Consider the following 22,795-nt stretch of genomic DNA (forward strand, 5'->3'; position numbering starts at 1 on the left):
AGTTTGCGCGGACTGAATTTTGAATTGGCTACGTACGCGCGCGAGAAAAACAGTGTATTGCAATTTTTTAGAAGTTGCACTTGAATATGCTAATGTCCGTTCTACTTGTACGGAAAAAAGGCGGCTTCGACGTTTCCGGAATTTCTCCGAAGTTATTTCCCATTCCTATTATTTCCCCCGCACTAAATTTCCGAGCTCTTGCGCATTTTCTATACAATTTATCATTTGGATAAAGAAACCAAGAACTTTCCAGCAGAGCCCCACGGGCTTTAGAATTTCTCTCTCTCTCTCTCTCTCTCTCTCTCTCTCTCTCTCTCTCTCTCTCTATCTCTCCCCCTCTCTCTCTCCCTCTCTCTCTCTCTCTCTGTCTCTCTCTCTCTCTCTCTCTCTGACAAATGGTCAAGTCGTCTGTCCCATACACGGCGCATCCCGGAAAATTCGCTTTCCGCTCCGTCGGACTCAAAGGGTTATCGCCGCACGCCAAGAAAAGCGGCGGCTTTCACCTTTCCTTTTTTGCGCGATATTAGCGCGCGGAGGCAATCCAGGGCCGTTCTTCCAGGCCGTTGGCTGCCGCGGCAATTCGATCGACGTCGGGCCAGGATATCGTGTGTCTGAGCTGCTGCTGCTGCAGTATAGTCGTCCGAGGAGGCGCGAAAGCCCCTTCGAGAGCTAACGAGGCCGGTCCGCGTTGCGATAAGGCGGCCATTTACATTCCTGCCGAGGGCAATTCTCCTGACTTGTATAACAGGAAAGGTTCGCTCGCGCGTTCATAAGCGTCTCTTGGATTTTACCCGGCTGCTTGCTACTGCTGGAGCTCGACAAAATGGAGCGGACGAACTTAACAAGTCTCGACTAATCTTGATTTGAATTTCCCGCCAATTTCCCCTCGCATGTTCTCGCGCGTAAATGTCCCGCGATGAGCTTGAGAGATACACCGGGGGGTGAAAACATTGTTTCGATGGTTTCATTGATTGCTGGCGACTTTGTTCCACATTCACGACGTTACGCACACTTCTGAAGCACAGAAAAAAATCCAAAGTGACGCCGTCGCTCTCGAAAGAATGCAGTCGGCGTAAAGCTAAAAGAACACGCCACTCCGAAGTAAAGCTCGCGCGCGCTCTTTGCGAGATGCAAATGCGTGTCACTCGTTCGCTTTCTTCCTCCTCTGTCTGGGCTCAGCTGGGCAGCACTTCGGCAAAAGGCGCAGCGACGGCAGCTTTTAGCCCCATTGTCCGTCCCTCTTTCCGACTTTGAGCGCTTCGCAGCGTGCGTAAGTGCTGCCGACTGCGAAGTTGCCGTAAGGTCGAAGCGAAGCTGGATCTTCGCGCTGTTTAATTCAGCGCGGTGAAGCAATCGGCCCGGGGTCAGCGGGCTTGCTTCACCAACTTTTTACGCGCATGCATAACGTTCGCAGTCTATTTAGTCGGAATCTGGAGCGACGTTATCCGGGTGGAGCCTCCGCACAACAATATCGTAAGCGCAGAGCAGTAAAGCTCGCATTCGCGGGGGAGTTTACGAGCCGACCAGCTCCCGCAAGCTTCGCCAAAACATCAATCTCATTTCCTCTCGGAAAGAAGAGAGAGCGCATCCGCGGTTAGTAAAAGGTAAGCTTAGCATTTAATAGTCCGCGTGTCATGTAGGTGAATGCAAAATCCAGTGTGGAAGTGGACGACATCGCGTCCCGTAGACAGACGGCGCGGCAGGCAGGCACATAAACTTATATTAAACAATAAAATGCAAATAGCACAGCTTCATAGCCTCCGGCGCGGCCTTCCATGCGCTATACGAAAACGCGACCTTTTCTCTCTCTCCCCTCGCCGCGGTCTTTCTTCTTTCTGCTTCTTCCCTCTTCGTTTCAGCGCTATACGGTACAGAGTAAGAGAGAGGGAGAGTCGAGCGTACAATTGAGTTTGCGCCGGTGGCGTAATTAAAAAACAACTCTGAGAGTGGCCGATAACGGCGGGAGCGACGAGCCAATCTCCGTTATTGTGCGCGGAAGCGAGAGTCCGAACGACCTCTACGCGTATAGCGCCGGCACTTTCTTGAAAGCCTCACTACAGCGGACTACTGTAGTTGATGTCGTGTATGCGCGCGGTGTACTGATGATCGAACGCCGAGTGCTACTACTTATCCGCCCTCTGAGAGAGAGGTGCGTATCCGACGGAATTTCCTCTCGGCAGATTGAAAGAATAGAGCGTAAGAAAGCGGTCATTCCGAATCGCGAAAATTAAGTCGGACAATATCTCTGCATCGGGGGGCTGAGAACGTGTAACAATTCCAAATGATCGTCGCAATTTCCAGGCTGAAAATTCCCAAAGAGAAAGTGGGAGCGAAAGCGGAACGAAGAGAAGAAAAAAGAAAGAGCGAACGAAGGAAGTCGCAGTGATGGAGGGATTACGGAAAATACGGACGAAGCACGCTCGTTATAAATGCGTTTCGTGCACGCGATCTCGTCAAATGGTCTTAGGGCACAAAGGCATCGCCAACGGCTCCCGCTATACCTCCTGCCTATATATACGCCGCGGCTAGGGCTGCAGTCGCGTCACGTTATCGTCACGTGTCACCCCGGCATCGAGCGCGCTGCAACCCTGAAAAGACTCTCCTAGATTCTCCTTTTATTTTTCATTTCTTCGTTGCTGCTGCTGCTGCTGCTACTACTGCCGAGACGCCGGCGCGGCTCGTGATTCGATAGGTCATGGGGCGCTTTGAGAAAAGTCTCCGTGTGAGAAGACTTATGATTGCGAGCCGAGAGTACATGTTTTTCTGGAAAAAGAAGGATTACAGTTCTGCTACTACTGCTCGGCGGCTTTTTTTCTTTTCCTTGTTGTTTTCTCCTTGGCTTTAAAAACTGTAATTTTCTGTTTAACGGCTTACGCGACTTCTTGCTCGGAAATTCCAAAGTGAGCCCGTATACGTTTGATTTCAATTCAAATTCTCGCACCCGCGAAAGTTTTAAAACGTTTTGAATATTTTCCGCTTCGAAATCTCTTTCCGTTTAATATTCTCAAAAATGATTCCTCCGTCTCGAGAGGAAGCTTAGTTAGTCTTTCTCTCTCTTGGCGACCAATATTCTCCCGTAAACTTAGCGCCGGGCTGCGCGAGGATCCAGCGAACCGTCGTAATTTTCCTTACATGAAACGAGAGAAATTTAAATGGCCGGCGGTGTACGTCAGACTCAAGAATGCCGGAGCGCCGCTCACGTATGCACTAATGCAGCTCGTAGCTCTCCCAAGTTTGCAGTTTACTCAGCCGGAGAGGGGGAGGACGCTGACACAGAGAATGCGTCCTCATTCGAATCTATGCGGGCGCTTATACGTGTACCCACACCCCCTACTACTACCACTACCGCCCTGGAATAGTAGGAGTCGCGTTTTCAGAATTTGAAAATTGCATTCCACGCCTTCGATGTACGGGCCGAGTTGCGTAAGCGAACTTAATTAACAATTAAACTTCACTGTTTTGTTATCTCGTGAATTCTCTCGCAGCAATAACAACAGTCATTTTTACTTTGTAGCTGTGATATCGTAACAATCAGCCTCATTCTGAATCATACGTTACGCATTACGAAAGGGAGTAAAAAGCTCTCCGAATAACTTGGTTTATTTCTCTCTCGCATTCGTAATCATACGCGAGTGTAAATTTTGCACTTGTGAAATTTTCACACACGTCATAAAAATACGAGCTTACACGCGCGTAATTTAAAATGCAAACTCGAAAATAAATTTAATGCAGATATATGCCAGGGAATTTCAAACTCGCCGCCGCAGCGCGCGCAGGGCCACTTTATACAATCAAGTGTCTCGGCAACAGTTTTTGCTCGCTATATGCGCTGTTGCAGCATGTATTGCAGACGGTTGGTGGCAGACCTGTTCGCAAAAACGTAGAAGAGCCGCGCGACGGGCTTTTTAATTTCACAATTGAGTGACATTTAGAACACGCTCGACGAAAATTATACTGTCCTCATAAAATTTCGCATTAAATATACACGTACACACAGTCGCGCGCAAGGGAGAGAGAGAAAAGCACTGTAGTCGCAGCGCAAGAGTCGTCGACGTCGAGTCGCGCAAAAAAGTCTCTATTTCTGTATACGTATAACTGGCATTTTGCCGGAGTGACAATATTATGTGTATCTAAAAGAAAGCTCATCGCGGAAAATGAAAAATTCCGCAAAAATTACGGAGCTGGAATCCTCGTGCGTGTATAAGAAGCTCCTCGCCGCAGACGTGACGTCTAGGCTCGCCGCAAAAAAAAGCGAAAGCAACGACTTGACGGATGGACGAGAGAAAGAAAGAGAGAGAGAGAGAGAGAGAGAGAGAGAGAGAGAGAGAGAGAGAGAGAGAGAGAGAGAGAGAGAGAGAGAGAGAGAGAGAGAGAGAGAGAGAGAGAGAGAGAGAGAGAGAGAGACAGACAGACAGACAGAGAGAGAGAGAGAGAGCGTTGCAAAATGGCATCCCGCAGAGCAAGCACGCCGCTGGATTATTGTACGTACAAGAGATTTGCCGCCTCTGGCCCTTGGCTGCTGCTGCTGCTGCTCGCGATATGTCGCTATGGCAACAACGGCGGCGGCGGCGCTCATGCACCCTCTCGCCAGTCGCGTATAGTCGAGAGCGCCGCAGTCTGCGTCAAGTGATTCTCTCTCTCCCTCTCTCTCTCTCTCTCTCTTTCTCTTTCTTGCTCTCGACCTCCTCTCCCTTTTCCTCCAGCTCCGTCTCCTTCCGAGAGCGTCACTCGCTGGATCCACAGGTTTGCTGCGTTAACTTCGGCTTGCGCCTCTCTCTCCTGGTCTTATCTGACGACGAGGCTGAGGCTGTTCTTCTGTTCTCATCTAGGGCTCTTGTGCGCTGCTGAAGTTGAGCCGCCGCGGCCGCATTATCAATTCCTTTTGCAGCGTTTTAGTTTTGCGCGGAGGAGCTCTGCGCGAGGATGGATCATTTAGATTTCGGCACGCGCCCGCTCGAGTTTTCAAAGCCTGAAAGGACGCTCTCGTCGGATCTAAAGAGTTTTATTGTTGCGCACGCGGTGATTCGGTGGATTAGCCTGCTTTAGAGCTGTCTGTTCTTTTTCGGCTACGTGGACGCATTCGCTGTATGAATAATAACTTACCTCCGGTCGAGAATTAACTGCACTTATACAATACTAAAGATAAGTATTCAACTTTGCCCCTGACGTCACTGCTTTTACTTAATAGTCGTTCGATAGCATGACGTCATAGCTCGGAGATATTTCCAACTTCTCTCTCGTCGTCCGCTCGCAATTTTAATGCAGCTCGCATGTTTAAAGTATTCCTCATAAAACTTGACAAAGTGCCTGCGTCTTTCAGCGAATCTAAACGGAAATAAAATACCTGTCTCATCCAATTAATATTAGAGCAGCAGCAGAGGCGGTGGTGGCGGCGGCAGCAGCTTGGCCGCGAAGAAGATCGCGAGAGCTGGTTATCTTTAATTTACGCGGCCGTCGAAAGGAGAAGAGCCTCCTCTTTCTCTAAAGCGATTAAGGCGCCTAAAACCACCTGACGAAACAAAGCTCTCTCTCTCTCTCTCTCTCTCTCTCTCTCTCTCTCTCTCTCTTTTTCTCTCTATCTCTCGTCCGGGCGAATATAAAAGCAGAGGTAGCGCGCTCGCGGCCTTGGAAAAAGGAAAAAAGCGCCGAGTAAGGATCTTAGACAAGCCTGGCGATGGGTAAAGGGTCATGAATATTAAAGGGGGAGAGGGGGAAAACTCGCTCACTCGGAACCCGGAAACTCGGGACACCGCAGGAAAGAAATCGGCGGGATACCGATGCGTGGCCGAAATTAATTTCGACTCCGGGAGTCTGCAGTTGATGGGCTTTGGTGCGCCTGCTGCAAGCTCCGTTGCGCGATGCTTAGCCGGATCGATGACGAGCGCGAGAGCGGGTATAGTCATCAAGTGGGTGGTGTGTGCGCGCTACTGCTCCGTTGCTATATACTGTGTGCGGTGGTCGATATCGATATTATTAGTGGCGAGCCATTGTGGCGATCGCTGGGAGGAAGAGCATTTACGATAATGCGTTTTGATTTTTCAGATGAGTAATGATAATGGAAATCGTAATCCCCTATCTCTCTCTCTCTCTCTCTCTCTAAGCGTTATGTTTATATTCGCCCGCACGGAATTCGGCTTTATTTTTAAAGCGCATTTGTATAATTTATATACACGAAGATTCGAAAACTTCGATCGCGTAAATTTCGCGCGTAAAATAATTCTACATCAGCGCTTTCTCTCGCTCGCTTGCAATGAATATGGACGTTTTATGCAAATGAGTACGGCTACGCGCGCCAGTGTCAAAAGTTTCAGAAGCTACTGTGCAACGCTCGCTTAAATCCGCTTCACCCCTTGCTCCGACGCGCCCATCTTTCACTCTCTCGCCGAGGAGGAAAAAGCAAGAATGCCAATAAGACAAAGAGCTATACGCTGTGTGTTCCAAGGCGTGAGAGAGAAAGACGTAAAAGAGGGAAGGGCGCATAAACAAGGGAAAACGCGCCTCGGTATAAGGAATGGAAAAGGGTTAGGAGAGGGGGGCAGGAAGGCTAGTTTTTATTTTATATGAATCTCTTAAAGTGTCGACATCCAGCGGAGTTTCCGGCGCAAATCGGATAAGAGTCGTCGCGCTCCTCGCTCTCTCTCTCTCTCTCTCTGTTTACTCTTCGCCCTTGCAGGCTTTTTACCTTTCGCTCGGCCTCACCGCGCTTATGACACAGTCGAGCAATTATTCCGCTGCTAATTGAGTTACAGCTCGGCCTAAATGCCCCATGAATATTCATCCTCGCGCCACCTATCTCGATCGTCACTCTTTTTCGGAATAAGCGCGCGCATTTCCAAGCAGTATGTGTGTGATATACGACGTCGCTTTCCGACTTCGTATGCAAAGCACATCCAATTCTCTTCCCACTCAGAAATTCAGTTCTCGGTTAATCAGACAGTCGCGAGGGAGGAGGAAAGAGAACCGACAATCAGGCGCGTATTAGAAATAACAAGAGACGCGCGATGTTCGCCGCGAGAAAATTCTCAAACGCAATTTCGTATTTTCAATAGCGCTTAAAACGACACAGAGCAAAAAGTTATACCCCAAGATCCACTCTCTCTCTCTCTCTCTCTCTCTCTCTCTCTCTCTCTCTCTCTCTCTCTCTCTCTCTCTCTCTCTCTCGACGACGACGACGACGTCCCGTCGGCGGCGGCGACTCGGCAAGATTGCGATTTGCATAATACAATTCAGACTCTCTCCCTCTCTCTGGCGTAGTAGTTTGCTATATCCGAGCCCATTGCGAGGAGGAGTAGGGAATCAAGAGGAACAAGGCAATTACAATGAAAGTCTATGGAGCGTGGCTCGCGCGTTCTTGTTCGGCTTGTGTGTAAGGTGCGGGGCCAAACGCAAGCAGAGACTATATAAATATTCAGCCGAGTCATTAAGTTGGAGGGGCGCTGGTGGCGAAGCACAAGAATCGCGGCGGCGGAGGACAGCTGGTCCACTGAGCTGTTTGGGACGACTGGTGGCTTTAAGATGAAACTATTGCCCACAGTTTTTGCATCGAAAGCAACGTTCGAAACTTTATCTATTCAACAGGCAAAGGTACTCATTAGACACCCGCCGCGAAAAAACTGCGCAAAATCGTTTAGACGGAGCAGTTCACTCTGTATCGCTTGTGATTCCACTGCTTAATGCCGGTAGAGGTAAAGACTCCCTCGGCAGTACCGCTCTAAACCTCGCAGCAAGCTTACACGGTAGAAAAAAGCGTCACTGCGGAAGGGCAGTCCGCGCGTGCCTGCAGGAAGAGATGGCCACTTGGCAACATGCGCGCGTATGCGTGTGTGCGCCTCCTCTCGCTGGATATAGACAGGGAGAGGGTCGGTATAGTTAGGCCGTTTTCACGGTAATGGCGCCCATTGGCCGCTTCGTCCCGATGCGCATAATTATCGAGCGACGCTCAGCAAGGGTGTGTGTGTGTATACGAGACCGAGATAGGACAGCCGGACGTGCGCATCGAGCGGTTTTTTTCGAAAAAATCCGAGGGTAGCGCGTGTTTTTCCATTAGCTCGCTTCGCTTTTTTGGCCTCTCTCACTGTTTATTTTTTTCCTCTCCCGCGACAATCACCGCGAGTGCTTATGCACAGCCTCGTCCTCCACTCCCCATCGTCGTCCTGCAGCAGCTTTTCTTGTCTAATCTCGCTTTCAGAGTTTGACGCGGCCGCTGCTTTTGTGGATGTAACACTGCACCGGTCGATGCTCCAGGATATGCAGCAGCGCGGCGAATAAATTAAAATTCGAGCAAACAAGTTGAGTTAACGCGAGTAAAAAGTGAGATCATCGTGGAGGAACGAGCTCGTCCCGCTACTAAAGCATTCCGAGCATACTTTTGGCTGCGTGCGCGCAACAGCAGCGATTGAAGTCTCGAGACGCGCTATCAACGCACCGCGTCCCGGCGCAAAACGATCGTTTACCGTCTTTACGGCGCTCCACATGCACACACGCGTGAGTACCCGGTCCCGAGCGCGTTTCCGGGAGATTACCGTGAGAGGCAACTCGAAATAAACGATTCTGGAGAGACGACGACGACGACGACGTTGACGAGCGCGAGAGTCGAGGAGGAAACCGAGCGGAAGGGGAGTCTCTCTTTAACCGCAAGAAGAGAGAAAAGGAGGGTGATGGCCAACGCAGCGAAGAAAGCTCCGACGGGAGAAGATCAAACTGCGCTGAAGAGAATAGAGATAGACAAACTGCACTGTAGACCTACAACTCTGCGAGTTTGCGCGTCCGCATACGGGGGTAGAGGGAAGAAGCTGGAGCTGTACGCAGTATTTTCCGGCTGGCGCGCGACTACTGCAATACCGGAAACTGTCGAGTTAAGTAACTACCGGCACTTACGGTAAGTTTCGCGCAAGAGCGCAATGAGACTCGGCTGCGCCTCTGCCTAACATAAATACAGCCGATACGACGTGACGCTGCGTATATATACTCGCGCCACTTTCTCGGCTAGCTCCCTTGGCGCGGAGACAAAAGGCCCGAGCGCTCGAGCCGAGAGGATATAATAAGGAAGGGAGCGAGAAAGCAGACTAAAGGAGCTAGAATTGTGCAGTGGTGGCATCGTAAAGCGCGGGGAATTAGAAAGGCCTGAGACACACACGCGAGTAGCTTGCTCCCTGAATGGTTCGTGTTTTTTTATTCACAAGTTAACAAGGAAATCGATCGGCCGGGCGGAAAACAGGGCGCGCCGAGATTTCAGGATTCACGCGTGCGGTAAATTTTCTCGACCACAGCGGAGTCTCGGGTCCGATACTTAGCTCTCGGCTGCCACGGCTTCCTGCCGCGATGCTTTTTCCTCGAGACCAGCTCTCTCTCTCTCGCTCCGCTTTTTAGGAGAAGAGCTTCGCTGCGAGAGAGAGAGAGAGAGAGAGAGAAAGAGAGAAGAGACGAAGCAGAGGGAAGTCGGTGGAAAACGAGGGAAGCGTGCTCGCGGCGCCTAATGAGGATTTGCTATTCATTACGCTCGTTAGAACTTATCGGTTATGATGATGGAATTTATTAACGACTCTCGCTCTCGTTCTCTCTCTCTCTCTCTCTCTCTCTCTCTCTCTTGTTTGGGTTCTTCCTTGTGTTAGAGGAGCGAGAGCCCCGGCGCGGCCATCGCCGGCGAACTTATTGAAGATTAAGGGTATTTTTATCGGTTTCTCCTCCGGCTTCGCTTCTCTCCTTCTCGTACTTTTTTATTCCTCGGTGCTTGAGAATTTTGTAAATACCGTGTGAAGAATCGAGCTTACGATCGTTACACGCAAACGAGATAGCTGAAAGTTTAACGTTGATGGACGTTATTGCAACGATATTCGCTGTTGAATAAAGTGAACGGGAAAAAATCGCGTTTCTAATCCAACGTCTCTCGTGTAATTTGATCCTCTCAAATTCGCTCATCCTTATTCTTTTCATGCGAAATTCCATTGTGATCAAGTGGCTCATTCTCTTCGGGTATTTTTTTGCAAGCGTATTTTGTTCTCAAACGCGAGTCTATGAGAGCTTGTAATAATTCGAGCTGCGTTATAACGTAATACTAGCCAGCACGAGGCTTTCAAGGACAGCGTCTTACCTTTAACAGTCAGCCGCAGCCCTGGCAGCTCGTTTCTAAAGATATTATTATTACAATGAGAGACCCGCCACGACGCCGGTGGTTCTATTAATTTACGAATACGATAGTGTTATTTAATGAAATTTAATTAGCGCAGTTGATTTCAATGATATACCGTTTCATTGATTTCACGTCCAATGAAATACCGGTTAGACAGTCGATAACAGCCAATATCGTTAAATTTAGATTCAATCGTATCAACTCTAAAATAAAAACGTACTTTTCTCGGATCTCGATAATAATGGCGCTCAAGATGTCGTATCGCCCTTGAAATCGTTTCCACGTTCAACAGCGCGAGCCGTGAAAAATCGATAAAGTGGATCAACCAGAGCACAGCAGCTACTTGTTTCCAAGCACCTCATCTTCCTTTGAAAGATTCTCACACGCGAACCCCTCGCAAAGCGAATTCAAAGCCAGATCAGCGGCCAAACTACAGACGCGCGCGCGCGCGTGCAAGCCGGATGTGCGCCCTCTCGCCAAGGAAGGAAGGAAGCTAGCGTTGCACGGAGGCGTGACAAACAAATACACGCGTCATGCCGGCCTGACACTCGGCCTGTTCACTCTCTCGTGCGCTTTTCTCTTCGCCAGAACAGAGAGAAAAAGCGGCGACGACGTAGACGCGCGCTCGCGCACTCGTTGAAGACAAGGGGCTGAGGAGACAGAAGAATGAAAAGTAGAGGATCGTAGGAGCCGCCGTCGTGCTCAAGTAGACAAGGGACGACGAGTCAGCGTTGCCGCCGTCGTTGTCGTCGCTACCCCCCACTCAGCCTTTTATAGATTATTCACGTACAATGCCCTGGTGACAAGTGGCGAGGCACACGTACACACGTGCACGCCGGGCAAAGGGTGCAAGGAGAGAAAGAGAGCGGATGTGCAAGGAGAGAGAAGTTGAAGTTGAAGAAGAGCAGGGAAGTCTTGGGTGATGATGCTGCTGCAGCAGCGGCAGCTACTACTGCAACTCTTCGTATTGAGCGAAACGACTTTTGACGCGTTTTTAATTAGGCACAGCGAGAGCAAGAAAGTAGTTTTTTTCTTTACTTCTTCAAACTTGACGAGTCCAACTTTCTTTGTGGACAGACCAAGTTCCACTTACACTCCGGTAGCTACCATGCGAAGCAGCTCGTTGCGCGCACTTTTCTAATTTGCGCGCCATTTCGGTCAACGTCCTTGCTTTGCGATTTTAGCAGCGTAAAGAGAAAGATGCAATTAGTTGATTTCTAATTGAAATATACCAATTGGCGCGAGTTAATACCGACACAGCTTAAGTTACCACACGCTAGCAAGAGCGATGATGTGTGGATCTCGAACATATGAATGTACATATAAACATATCTGTATATCTGTAGTTAATGTCATGCTGGTGTTGTTTAGTGTCGTATATATTTTGTTTGGTGTTTTTAATGTTGATTGGACGACTGCCGATTCAGTGGAACGCGTTCGCGTCGCTCGCTCGTTTGTTGGCTGTGCTCGAATATTTCTCACCCCTCTATCTTTTTTTTCCGCGAGAAAAAAAGCCGTTGTCGTCGCCGCGTGTCCGATAACGCAGAATTACACCGGCCATGAATTTTGCACCTTTTCCGTGCGTGTACGCACACGCGTGTGCGGCCGTCGCTCGTTCGTTCGTTTTTCAACGGAATTCATGTAAATTTTTGCCGCGCCGCTCGCGCTGCCTTTGTCAAACTGCATGAAATTGATGCAATTTTCCGTGAACGCGAGCGATAGAAAAAAGGGGAAGCTCTCTTTCTTTTTTCCGCGAGCGCGACGCGTTTTCGAATTTCGGCGTGCGCGAGCGGGTTGACAACAAAAAGAGAGCGTAAATACCAATAAGCCCGGAACGCACACTCTGCCAAACTCGGCCGTTGTCCAAGAGATATATGAACTAAAAAAGCCGCCCTTACCCTGTTACACCACAATTAGATGATGCGTATGTATAATTGCGAATGTGTTGCTGTAGAGCTGAATTGTTGCGGTAATTGGCCGAGGTCATCGTTCCATGGAGTTTCTTTTTGCTCGGTAATTGTTGGAATTCGGCGTGGCGCATCGTGAGGAATGCAATTATATAGCGGTTAATTGAAAGTTGGTTGGCAGAAACTAAATTATTCCCGTCGATGGAACAATAAACAAAAAAAGGAGCCGAACAAATCGTTCATTCGAAATTTCAAAGCCTTCACTCCGAGAAAATTAACCGCTCGAATCAAAAACTTCACTTACCTACGCGGCGCGCACAGCTCGCATAAAAGCTTTATTAAAAAGTTCTCGCGCTTGTGCGAGTCGCGAATTCCACAATGCAGCGCGGCACAGCACGCAGTGAAATTGTAATGCTCTATGGAACGAGAATCGACTGGCCATTCGCCAAATGTATTAGCTGTATGTGTATGGGCGTCTGTCTGTGAGCTTGCCAGCGTGCGTGTGTGAAGTTTGCTGCGTACACGTGTAAAAGTGAGAAAGAGAGATAGATATATAGATGAGATGGGAGACAGGTGGTGTAGGGGGTGGTACGCATTCACATAGCGATAAAGTGTAAAAGTGAACATAGCCTTCTGTGTGTTAATTTCAGCAGCGGTGAGCCCGCCTCATCGTATGTGGTGGACAGTACTGGCTGCATGTTCACGCCAAGGTATGTTCTCAATGCCGTTTAACAACAATACAATAAAACGTGTCCTCTATATTATATACTCCTCGTCATATTGTAAAGCTGTCTGCCTCTGTATGTATATTCCATATTTTACGTACAATTTATACATTTATATCTTTATATTTATGATATACAATATGAGAGTTTGCCGATGATAAATTTTTCGAAAATTTTCGGACGCTCCCCTGCTACACGTATACGTTTCGGAAAATTATATGCTGAACAATCTGCCGACGTATACCGGGCTGTTTATTATTGCGTCGAAAAGACACATTTTGCTTATGCGTTCGTATGTGCAACACGTTGTAATTAAACACTGCGTGTTCGGAACAGTCGGCGTGCCATGTCAAATTTATGTTTTCAAATTTTCGCGCTGTTAAACAAAGTAATTTGTGACTGTATGTATTAAAAAGGCATGTCTTTCGTAACGCGCGCGTGAAAAATTAATTTCGTCTGAAACGTGACCAGGACGAAAATTCGAATGCTGATATTAAATTTTAATTCACACGACCATCCTTGATTAATTCATACAATCTTTATAATGCAAAAAACGAACGTTCAATATTTGTCTTTTCCCATCGCAAAAATTCAATATTTTCCTTTCTGGCCTCATCTCTCTTTTGTTGTTGCCGTCAGCGTATACATACGACGTGCAATATATACATATGGCGTTGCGCCATTTTCACGTTTTTCGCAGATAAAGCCTTGTATACACCAAAGCTCGCACATTTACCGTTCACTGGAAATTACGAATATTGGTTTTTGTCGCTCAATGGTAAAATTGTTTTGATACTTTTCGTTAGTCGTATGCTAAGGTTCAAGTACACTATGCGCATGCATTACGACGCAAACAAATTCGCCGCAAATATTTATTAACGTTGACTGAAATGAATGATTCGAATATAGAGATTCTAGAAGGACTGCACTATTGATTTCAAGTAATTATTATTAGATCGACATTGTGAAGATAGCTATTTTGATCGTATACATCGTCATTTGCACATTTTAACAATTTTTAAAATCCGAACTAGATATTATCTGCATATTTCATCAGATGTATATAGTATAAATTTGACAAAAGCTGCTCGCGTGATGTTTTATTCATGCATGAGCCCATTATGCACGATGTTTATGTCGCTGCTACTATATATACGAGGCTAATTTCCATAAAGAGAAAACTATAACTAAAATTCATGAAAAGCTTTCGCAGTTACTAGTCTAGTTGTAAAATTAGATTAACCTCAAGCAAGGCTTTGTAGTCGTGTTGAGTGTGCAACTTTACATCGCAAGTGAAATGACAAAGTGAATATTCAAGCTTATACTTAGGCAGACTCGCGTAGACTATCTTAGTACTTGATGTAGCCTTTTTCTTAGCTTTAATAATAAATGTGCTTTTATAGTTCAGTAGTGTCGTCCAAATTTTTAGATCATAGTATGCATTTTCAAAATAATTATCCTAAATACATCTGTTTTCTATCCGTGCACTAGAATCCAAACATCTCACTTCAGCTGAAATTATTGTTCGCATCGCCAATATTTTTCTGCGCGGTATTCCGGACAATAAAACAGAAACACGGGTGCATCTTTTGAAATATTAAAAAAAATAAAAATTCTTCAATCGCGCGAAGCAATCTACGATATCCAGCGATTCCGCTCTTCTGCCTCCTTGCGCAATCATATGCAAACAGAGGCCAGGTGGATGTTTAATTCACGCGCGCAGAGCCTATACTCGTATAAACAAGTCGATTTCCCGCGTTGCTATACTCTGCCCTATACCCTAACGTAATAAAATCTCATACTCTCCAGCCTCTCGAGAGGTTCATCTATTTTTTCGTGAAAACTAAATTTATGCCTATTCCATGCACGAGATCAAGGTTTTCTCACATCCGGGAACCGGCGTATATCTACGGCCGAATACTCGCGTATTCGCGTATCTTAGACCTGGCGCGCGCGCTGTTCTCCTCTCGAGAAGCCCGTGAAAAAATAAAATCGAAAGAGGCAAACAGAAAAATGGAAAGCGAGCAAAGCTGGATATTGTTCTACTACAGTAGAGGGGCGCGCGCACAAGAGAGAGAAAACGTACAGCTTTATGTGAGGGGGTGGCTTGGAGAAGACCAATAGGATGGGAGTGGAGATAAGGATTCAGAATCGAAAGCGCGGAAAAAGAGTTGGCCGGGTTGGTTGCGAGGGAGAAGAGAAACTTGGCTCCTGCAAGCACGTACGCAGATGTAGATTAGTCGCATTTTCGCGGAGCGGTGCGCGCATTCGCGGTGTATTTATTGATTAACCGACAACGTTCCAGCAGCTTTCCGAATAATATTTTCAGTACACGTTTGACAGGTTATTTGAGAGAGAGAGAGAGAGAGAGAGAGAGAGAGAGAGAGAGAGAGAAGAAGCAATTTTCGTGAATTTCGAAGAATTTGCTAAATCCAATTGATATCGATCAGTACTTAGAGTATGTATTTTAAATAAACGTTGGTGGATTTAACTACGCGACGTACTCGAACAGAGGAGCATAATTAAGTCGTCAGTCGGCTCGCGTACCTCTAAATCCTCGGGATTTACCCTTCATCCATACGCAGATCTCTCGCTGGTCGTAAAAATCGTAAAATACAGCCTGCGAGTATAGAAATCGCATCGCACGGCGCGTCGGAACACGCGTGTGTAGCAGAGCGTACTCCGCACAAAGGAGATACTGTAGAGAGCAAAGCCGATCCAAAGTAGAGCGTGTGTATGGCAAGGGATCGACGAAAGGGTTATACGCTCACACGCTGCTGGATATTGCCGGGGTGGCTTTTGCTCCTTGGAGCATGTGTGGCCCATAAATAACATGTAAATATTTTCAATAACTGCCCAAGCGAGCGAGCGAGCGAACGGGCAAGGAGGGAGGGAAAGAGTGAGAGCTAGCCCCGGCATGAAAAATGCAAACCGCTTTGCGTCCGGCCCGAGGAGTTTCACGCGCGAGTACCGGGGCTTCCGGCCAAAACTGTCTTTTAATATATCTGTATACCGGGAAGGCGCTCTGTATCTCTCTTGGTATGAACGATGCGAACCCTACGGATTTAAAGCACGCGACCGGCGAGCCTCGACCGATATTTGTTTTACACGCGAGTAACAACTTATTTTGTGATTATGAGATGCTTACCTGGCTTCAATTCTTTTTCAATATTTAGATTTATTGTTTCGTGTAATTAACGACAGAAGAGAGTTGATGGCGTAGCGTAACAATTAGACTTTATAACGGGACGTCGGTGTTTTGCAAAAGTAATCTTGCCGGGTATATTTACAGCAACTTCCATGGCAGTTAAACTATAGCGAAGCTCGAGTGAGAGACATAAAGACGTTAGCGACGACGACGTTTATACGGACGATGCCCTTAAAGTAGCCAGATTAGCTCTCTTTCACTCTCGCAAATAAGCTCCCGTCCGGACTTGGCACCGAAATTCAGAGAGTGCGCTGGCGTCGTGGTTTAGCACCCGGTATCTCTCGCGCGCGGCGATGATTTTTCGTTTACGGAACTCATTGCCAGTTAATATTATGTCCCGGGCGAATGCAAACGCGGCAGTGTAGTAGTAACGCACGGCTCTTGGTGCACTTTGTCTCTTTGATTCTCTTATTTGTCACGCGCTTTTAACTGTGCGAGCGTAGGCAGTAAAGATAACTGCGAGTGCTTGGGATGCTCGAGACTCGGAGACGGCGACGACGGAGTAGTGTTTCTTAGAGCTATTTAACAATCCTAGTAAATTTGCAAGCTTTCTTCATTTACTCATGCCGTTATCTTTTGATCTGGTCGGATGAAATAGTTCTCAGCAGTAGATGTTTGCATTGAATAATTTAAATTTAGTTGTAGTTAAGTTAGAGACGACAGTTCAAGCAAAAGAATCGATTGCAACGTGAAAAAACAAGTAAATCAATCTATAAAGAGCTATTGTAACTTTGAAATAATTTCTATCTAAATGTGCCGTTTTAAAATCTTAATGTCATTCTGTATCACTCGTCTTTATTAAGTTTGAATTTTTTTCTCTCTCTCTGTTGCAGGGGTTTTGGATTCATCACATTTGCAGACCCAGCGAGCGTGGACAAAGTTCTAGCTCAAGGCACCCACGAACTAGACGGCAAAAAAGTAAGTCTCATCTGCTCAAAATTACAAAATATTATTAATTCAATATTGTGTATGCCTATATTTAAAAGCCAGCCCAAGCAATTCGTTATAGGCTTAGCTCTCAGAAAATACACCCATAGTCCAACGAATTCAGAGATAATATCGCTTTAAGCGGCAAGAAAAGCTAGGAAAGGCCCTCGTAGTCTCTAAAAGATAATTCCTCCGCGGCACAAATGAATACAAGCATTAGCTGTCCAGGGACTGCCATAAGTGCATGCCGCGACGACGAAATATTGTGGACACGCGGGACCAGCCGGCGACATAAATTTCACCCTACGTAATTCGCCCGGCTAATGTAAAATGCGCTCACTCTGAGTGGATTGGGCACAGTTTAGCGCGAAACTTTGTCGTGCACATCTTTTGTCTTGTTGGTAGTAGGCAATTGTAGAGTCGGATTAGGGTATGGTATCTTTGAAAATAAATACGGGAAATCGGCGAGTTTGTTCGAGATTCGCCCTTCGGGCAGTTGGAATATCAGACACTTCAAGAACAAACACCGGAGCTTATTGGTTTGAATAAAAATCCAAAAAATTGAAAAAATTTTTTATGTGATCGAGTATCTAAGACCCCTCCTTATCGTGTTTATCCAGAGTGGGCGCGGAAGCGACAGGGTGTAGCAAAAAAGCGATTTCGTGCGTCAGCACGTGCGCCACTCTCCTGACCCATTACCTAGTCTAATTCCGAGTTGCGCGTTCACGACGAAAATAAAGCGAAACAAGCGTCATCGTTGTTCTCGCGCACGAGGCAAAATCGATATGCGCATGGATGCCATATCGGCGTAAACGCTTTCTTCTAATCAGAATCACCAGCCAAGCAACGCCGTCACCTTCCGAATAAAGGAGAATGAGGGCCGTATTTTCGTCAAAGGACGTCGATTCTTTATCGAAGATGGAGTAGAGAGGAGAGGAGATAATTTTGGTAGGATTGCTCGGATCTTGCAAGAGCTGAGGTAAAAGGATATAGGGGTGGACTTTGACTTACCTTATAAGCTATACCTTCGAAAGTTACATTCGTTTCAATTTTGTTTACCACTGGTGTGGAAATGTAGAAAATAGTAGTATGATGTAAATTATTCCACTTAGATTGGGTACAGAGGAGGTACAGAAAATACTGGATCATCGTAAGGAAGTAGAGAGCTCCTTCCAACTCGCGGTCTTAGAGCCAACTGAGCCGCACTTGTGTTACGCAGTTTCTTATATACGCTTCGGTGAAGGCTGGTCGAAGATGTAGGGGGAAAAGCCAGCCATCCTAGAGCCTACGGAGTTGGATTAGTGTTCCGTGGCTCCTTATAAGGCTTCGATGATGTCTGACTAACAAAACAAAAACAAACGTTATTATCGAATGATAAATCTAATAATAGATAAGTAAATCAAAAGAAACTAACGTCAAGGTGTCCAGGAGTGGGGAGCTCCTTCTCGCTTGCAGTCCCGTAGCCAACTGAGCAGGACTGATGTTTCAAGCCTCCTTATATACCCGTTCGTCAAAGGCTGGTCAGAAGTGGGAAGACGGAATGCCGCACCTAAAATGAAAACAAATATTAGTATTAAAAGATAAATTATTAATTAATCAAACGTATGAATCAAGGATCTGACTCACAATAACAGAATGTGGAATAATGAACCAACAAAAAAGGTCTAAGAAAATAAAATGCTTCTAAATCTAAGATGGAATTCGTAAATCAAAACAAAGCAATGCCAAGTTGGCAGGCAGTCTTTTGAGCTGCCCTGTACGCTCCCAAAATCAGCGAGGAACAACTCCTATGCAGCATTCTTAGATCCACGTCGAAGCGTGACAACCTACCGGTGGCTGAACCACATTGCCAAAATGAAAATCGTACCGACAGCTCGTAATAAACCTCAAACAGCTTAACAATTACATATGAAAATGTGTTGGCTTATCGAACCACTAGTAAGGATACGGATAATAGGCGATACACAATAAATTATTCTACTTAGCTTTACTGCTGAGGCCGGCTAGAAGTAGGGAGAAGGAGCTCCTTCTACCTTCTACCAGTCCCGCCGTCGACTGAGCTGGACTGATGTTTCGAGCCTTCTCATATAGCCGTTTATCAAAAGCTGGTGAGGAGTGGGGAGCTCCTTCTAGCTCGCAGTCTCGCAGTCGACTGAACTAGACTGATGTTTTGGGCCTGCTTATATACCCACCGGCCAGGAGTGGGGAGAAAGAATGCCGCACCTAAAACAAAAACAAACGTTACTATCAAAAGATAAATCTAATATTCGATGCGTAAATCAAAACTAAACGACGTCAAGGTGGTCAGGAGTGGAGAGCTCTTTCTCGCTTGCAGTCCCGCAGCCAACTAAGCAAGACTGATGTTTTGGGTCTCCTTATATACCCACCGCTGAAGGCTGGTCAGGAGTGTGGAGAAGGAATGCCGCAGCTAAAACAAAAGCAAATGTTAGTATATTAAAGAATAAATTGTTGGTGCATCAAACGTATGAGTCAAGGATCTGATTTACAATAACAGAATGTGGAATAATAAACCAACAAATGTCTAAGGAATTAAAATGCCTCTAAATCTAAGATTGCTGGTCGAAGGCAAGAGGGAGGGGGGGGGCTGCTTCTAGCTCGCGATTCCAGAGCCGTCTTAACTTAACTGATGTAAGCGGCTCGTTACACACGTTTTGTTGAAGGCTTGTCATCATTTCGAGATATTAATAATTTTAAATATCTCGAAATGACCACACTGGGAGATTTCGAATCATAGCTTAAATACATTGTACAATATATATTTGTATATGTTGGATGAATTAAATTGTCAGTCAACCTTTTACCAGAAGTCATGTTAGAAATGAAATCTTGTAAAAACTATTGCTGAACGTGGCTTTCTATTTCCGAGGATAACAGAAGTAGTTTTCCCGTATCAAGAAGCTGCAATGCCTGAAGAAAAATGGAAGCTGTGCTTTTTCTTGGGCTCTCTAAGAGGCAACGCAGCTTCTTTGCATCTCTTTTTCTTCCCACAAATCCTGCAAATCATACTATCATTTATATATCCTGAGGTACTAGGCTACTGTCCTCCTTGTAAAGCAAGCCGACGACTTTCCAACTATGACGAAAATAAGCAGCTCTTCTTTCGCTCATCCGTGGAATAATTTATTTGCCAAGAGAGATAGTAGAAGAGTGAGAGAGATAGAGAGACAGTAGAAGCCACTGAGTACCACGAAAATTGTCTTCAATCCTTTACAAAACGTAGCCCTGCTCCATCTTCCCTCTCTCCTCCAATGGAGAGCAGTCGAGGTAAAAAAAGAGAGCGAGAGAGACCGAGTCAACAATAACAGAGAAGCGTCCATTGTCGAATGCTTTTAAATTTGAAATACAAACCGTCTGCCTCATTCCGCGCTTTTCCATTTCTATCTCTCGCTCGCGCTGCTGTACTAATCTAGCGCTCACTGTATACTCCATCCCCCGCACGTGTACTCTCTTCGTTACTGCTTCCTCCGCTAGCTCTTTCCCTTTGGCCGAGTCCGTTCGTTCTGTTCTTTTTTTTGTCACTCGCGAATATAGCCCAGTGTCGCATCTCTCTGTCTTTCGTCTTTTTTTCCGAACTTTTAAGTCCAAGCGCGTTCGCCCGTTTAAAAGCCGCGTCGCGCGCGGGCGGATTTCATTTTTTTTTCGCGTAGCCTAGTCGGCAGAATCTCACTCGCACGTTTTATGGTTACTCGCGGAGCTTGTTGGCGGTTTTAGATGCCGGTGCTGTTGTGCAGCGCGACGCCTTTCCGCACGTCTGGAAGAGAAATACTCGATCGTAAAAGGCGCGAAAACCAAACGATAAAAAGTAAGCCGGGAATTTAATTCCTGCCCTCGCGAACGTTAACTTCCGCTACTGCGCCAGAAAGCTTTTTCTTCGAGTTACCTCCGCGGGGAGAATCGGCAATGTTCCGACGCAAGTCATTGTGAATTTGTACTACGCACGATCATCACGGAACCAATTTATCTCGCGCGGCCTTTTACTCGTCGCGGCCAACGACCTTATACGCACGAAGAAAAAGCTCTCGAGGGTCGCGCGCAGGCTAGTAATAGCAAAAAAGAGCTGAGTCAAATTTTCGTCATCGCGCGCGCGCGGAACGTTTTCTGCGTTAAGGCGTGTCTCCGCGCTGTCGCTGCCGCAATCACATCAGCGCCACGTGAGGATGATAGTTCATTCGACGCGTCATAATCGGCTGGGGCTGGAAGAAAAAAAAGAGGAGAAACGAGCAAACACGCGCGCACGCACAAAAGCTCGAACACAGACCCTTTCAGCCGCCGAGAGAGGCTTCTAATGCCTCGTGTGTGCTTCCGATTTCCGGCTTTTGCCCAGTAGGAGGGGGACATACGATCCTCTTAATGGCGCATAAAATCAACACTAACCGGCCGACTCGTATACGTGTGTATATATGCCTCGTCTTATTCTTCTTTCGGCTCGTGCGCCGTGTGTGGTGTCGTATACAGTAGTCGCTCGAAAATGCCTGCGGGAAGTCGTCGCCGAAAGCCTCGTAAAACTGAAGTATCCCCCGTGCTAATATATTATGGTTTTCTTTTAGCGCAATTGAAGGATCCCGACGAATTTGTTTAATATAGCGCATGGTTTTCCCAAATCTGTATAAATAACGGCGCTATAGGTTTGTACGTCAAGTTTGTTCGGCATTTTTACGAGGACATAGAATTTTCCGTCTTTTAATCTTGTTTTCTTTGAATTATGTATTTTTAGATACCAACAGCTTGCTAAACATTTTGGATTAACAACGCAGTACAATAATTAGGTCTCTTTTAATTTCCACAATCAACCGGACACATGTGTAGGAGAAAAAAGCAACACTCGTAAAACCTCGGCAGCCCCGCAAAATCCTAAAAGCCCTTACGTCAGCCTTGCCCGCGCTGGTACAATTACAAAGGACGATGAATAACTTGCCCCTAGCATCATCATACAAGCGGCAGCGCCACTACATCTAGCTTATATGTGCACGCGTAAAATTCAGCGGTGGCAGCAGCAGCCCTCTGCATCTTGAAGCCACTAATGAGGCGGACGCGTTGAAGAAGTCCTCTCTCTCTCTCTCTCTCTCTCTCTCTCTCTCTCTCTCTCTCTCTCTCTCTCTCTCTCTTCCTCCTCGACAACAGCAGCAGCAGCAGACTTGTGCTGGCCTATGCACAGAGGCAAGAGTGACGCGGCGCTAGAAAGCTCTGAAAGGGCTGGCGCACGATGTTTCACGTGCTCCGCAACGAGGTGACCACGGCGTGGACCTTATTACGCGAGGTGTTAAAATGCCTCTGCTACCCTATGTGGAGAGGCGCGTGCGAACGCGCGCCGCGAAATATAAATAATTAGCATGATGTATATGCTTGAGAGCTGGGAAGAGGAAACAGTTTTGCAGTGAATATATATCGACGCCGGAGCTTGCACGTACGGCAACGCTGCTGTGTATGTATAACATCGCGCTGTTATTGGAAGCGGAGGTTTGCTGCTGCTGCTGCTGGACGACGTTTTACTCGCTAAATTAGTTCTCTCTCTCTTGCGCGCGCGCTACCGACTACTGCGATTTATCGCGCTTGCTGTGTTCTCTCTCTCTCTAGTAACATTACCAGGTAAATAGATAATTTCACGCCTGGTTGAGGTAGAGCTGTGCGGTAATACCTCTCCGACCGAAAGCCCATCGGCTATGCCGTGTATAGGAACGTTGCTCGAGTTTTTCCGATGGCGAGTGTGGTGAGACGATAAGTTAGAAGGATTCGTTTTTTCCTTTCCCAGCCGCGTTGACTACAAGTCGGAAATTCACTGCTTCATTTCGCAAAGCTCTTTGAAAAATGACTCGTTCCGGTTGTCTGACCAAGCGCGGGACTGTACTACTCGCTGCAGTACGTCGATACGAAAAGCTGC

At 46.8% G+C, this 22,795-nt stretch overlaps 1 protein-coding gene and 1 long non-coding RNA gene across 22 annotated transcripts in view; one reads left to right on the top strand and one right to left on the bottom strand.

The window, feature by feature from the left end:
* Positions 1 to 22,795, top strand: part of LOC100122401 (RNA-binding protein Musashi homolog Rbp6) — a 542,632-nt gene that overhangs the window by 285,917 nt on the left and 233,920 nt on the right. For 11 of the 21 annotated variants that reach the window (XM_016981711.2, XM_016981715.2, XM_016981718.2 and 8 more), the window contains 2 exons: positions 12,687 to 12,746; positions 16,803 to 16,887. In XM_016981711.2, the coding sequence (XP_016837200.1) occupies positions 12,687 to 12,746; positions 16,803 to 16,887 (145 nt within the window). The remainder of the gene's footprint in view (positions 1 to 12,686; positions 12,747 to 16,802; positions 16,888 to 22,795) is intronic. The other 10 variants (XM_016981714.2, XM_032596999.1, XM_016981716.2 and 7 more) reach the window with 2 other exon arrangements.
* On the bottom strand, positions 17,982 to 18,439 carry LOC116416138. Its single transcript, XR_004226668.1, has 2 exons — positions 18,311 to 18,439; positions 17,982 to 18,236 (listed from the first exon to the last, which is right to left on the bottom strand). It is a non-coding gene; the product is annotated as an uncharacterized LOC116416138 (long non-coding RNA).

The sequence above is a fragment of the Nasonia vitripennis genome, chromosome 2, assembly GCF_009193385.2.
Source record: "Nasonia vitripennis strain AsymCx chromosome 2, Nvit_psr_1.1, whole genome shotgun sequence".
NCBI classification, from domain to species: domain Eukaryota; kingdom Metazoa; phylum Arthropoda; class Insecta; order Hymenoptera; family Pteromalidae; genus Nasonia; species Nasonia vitripennis.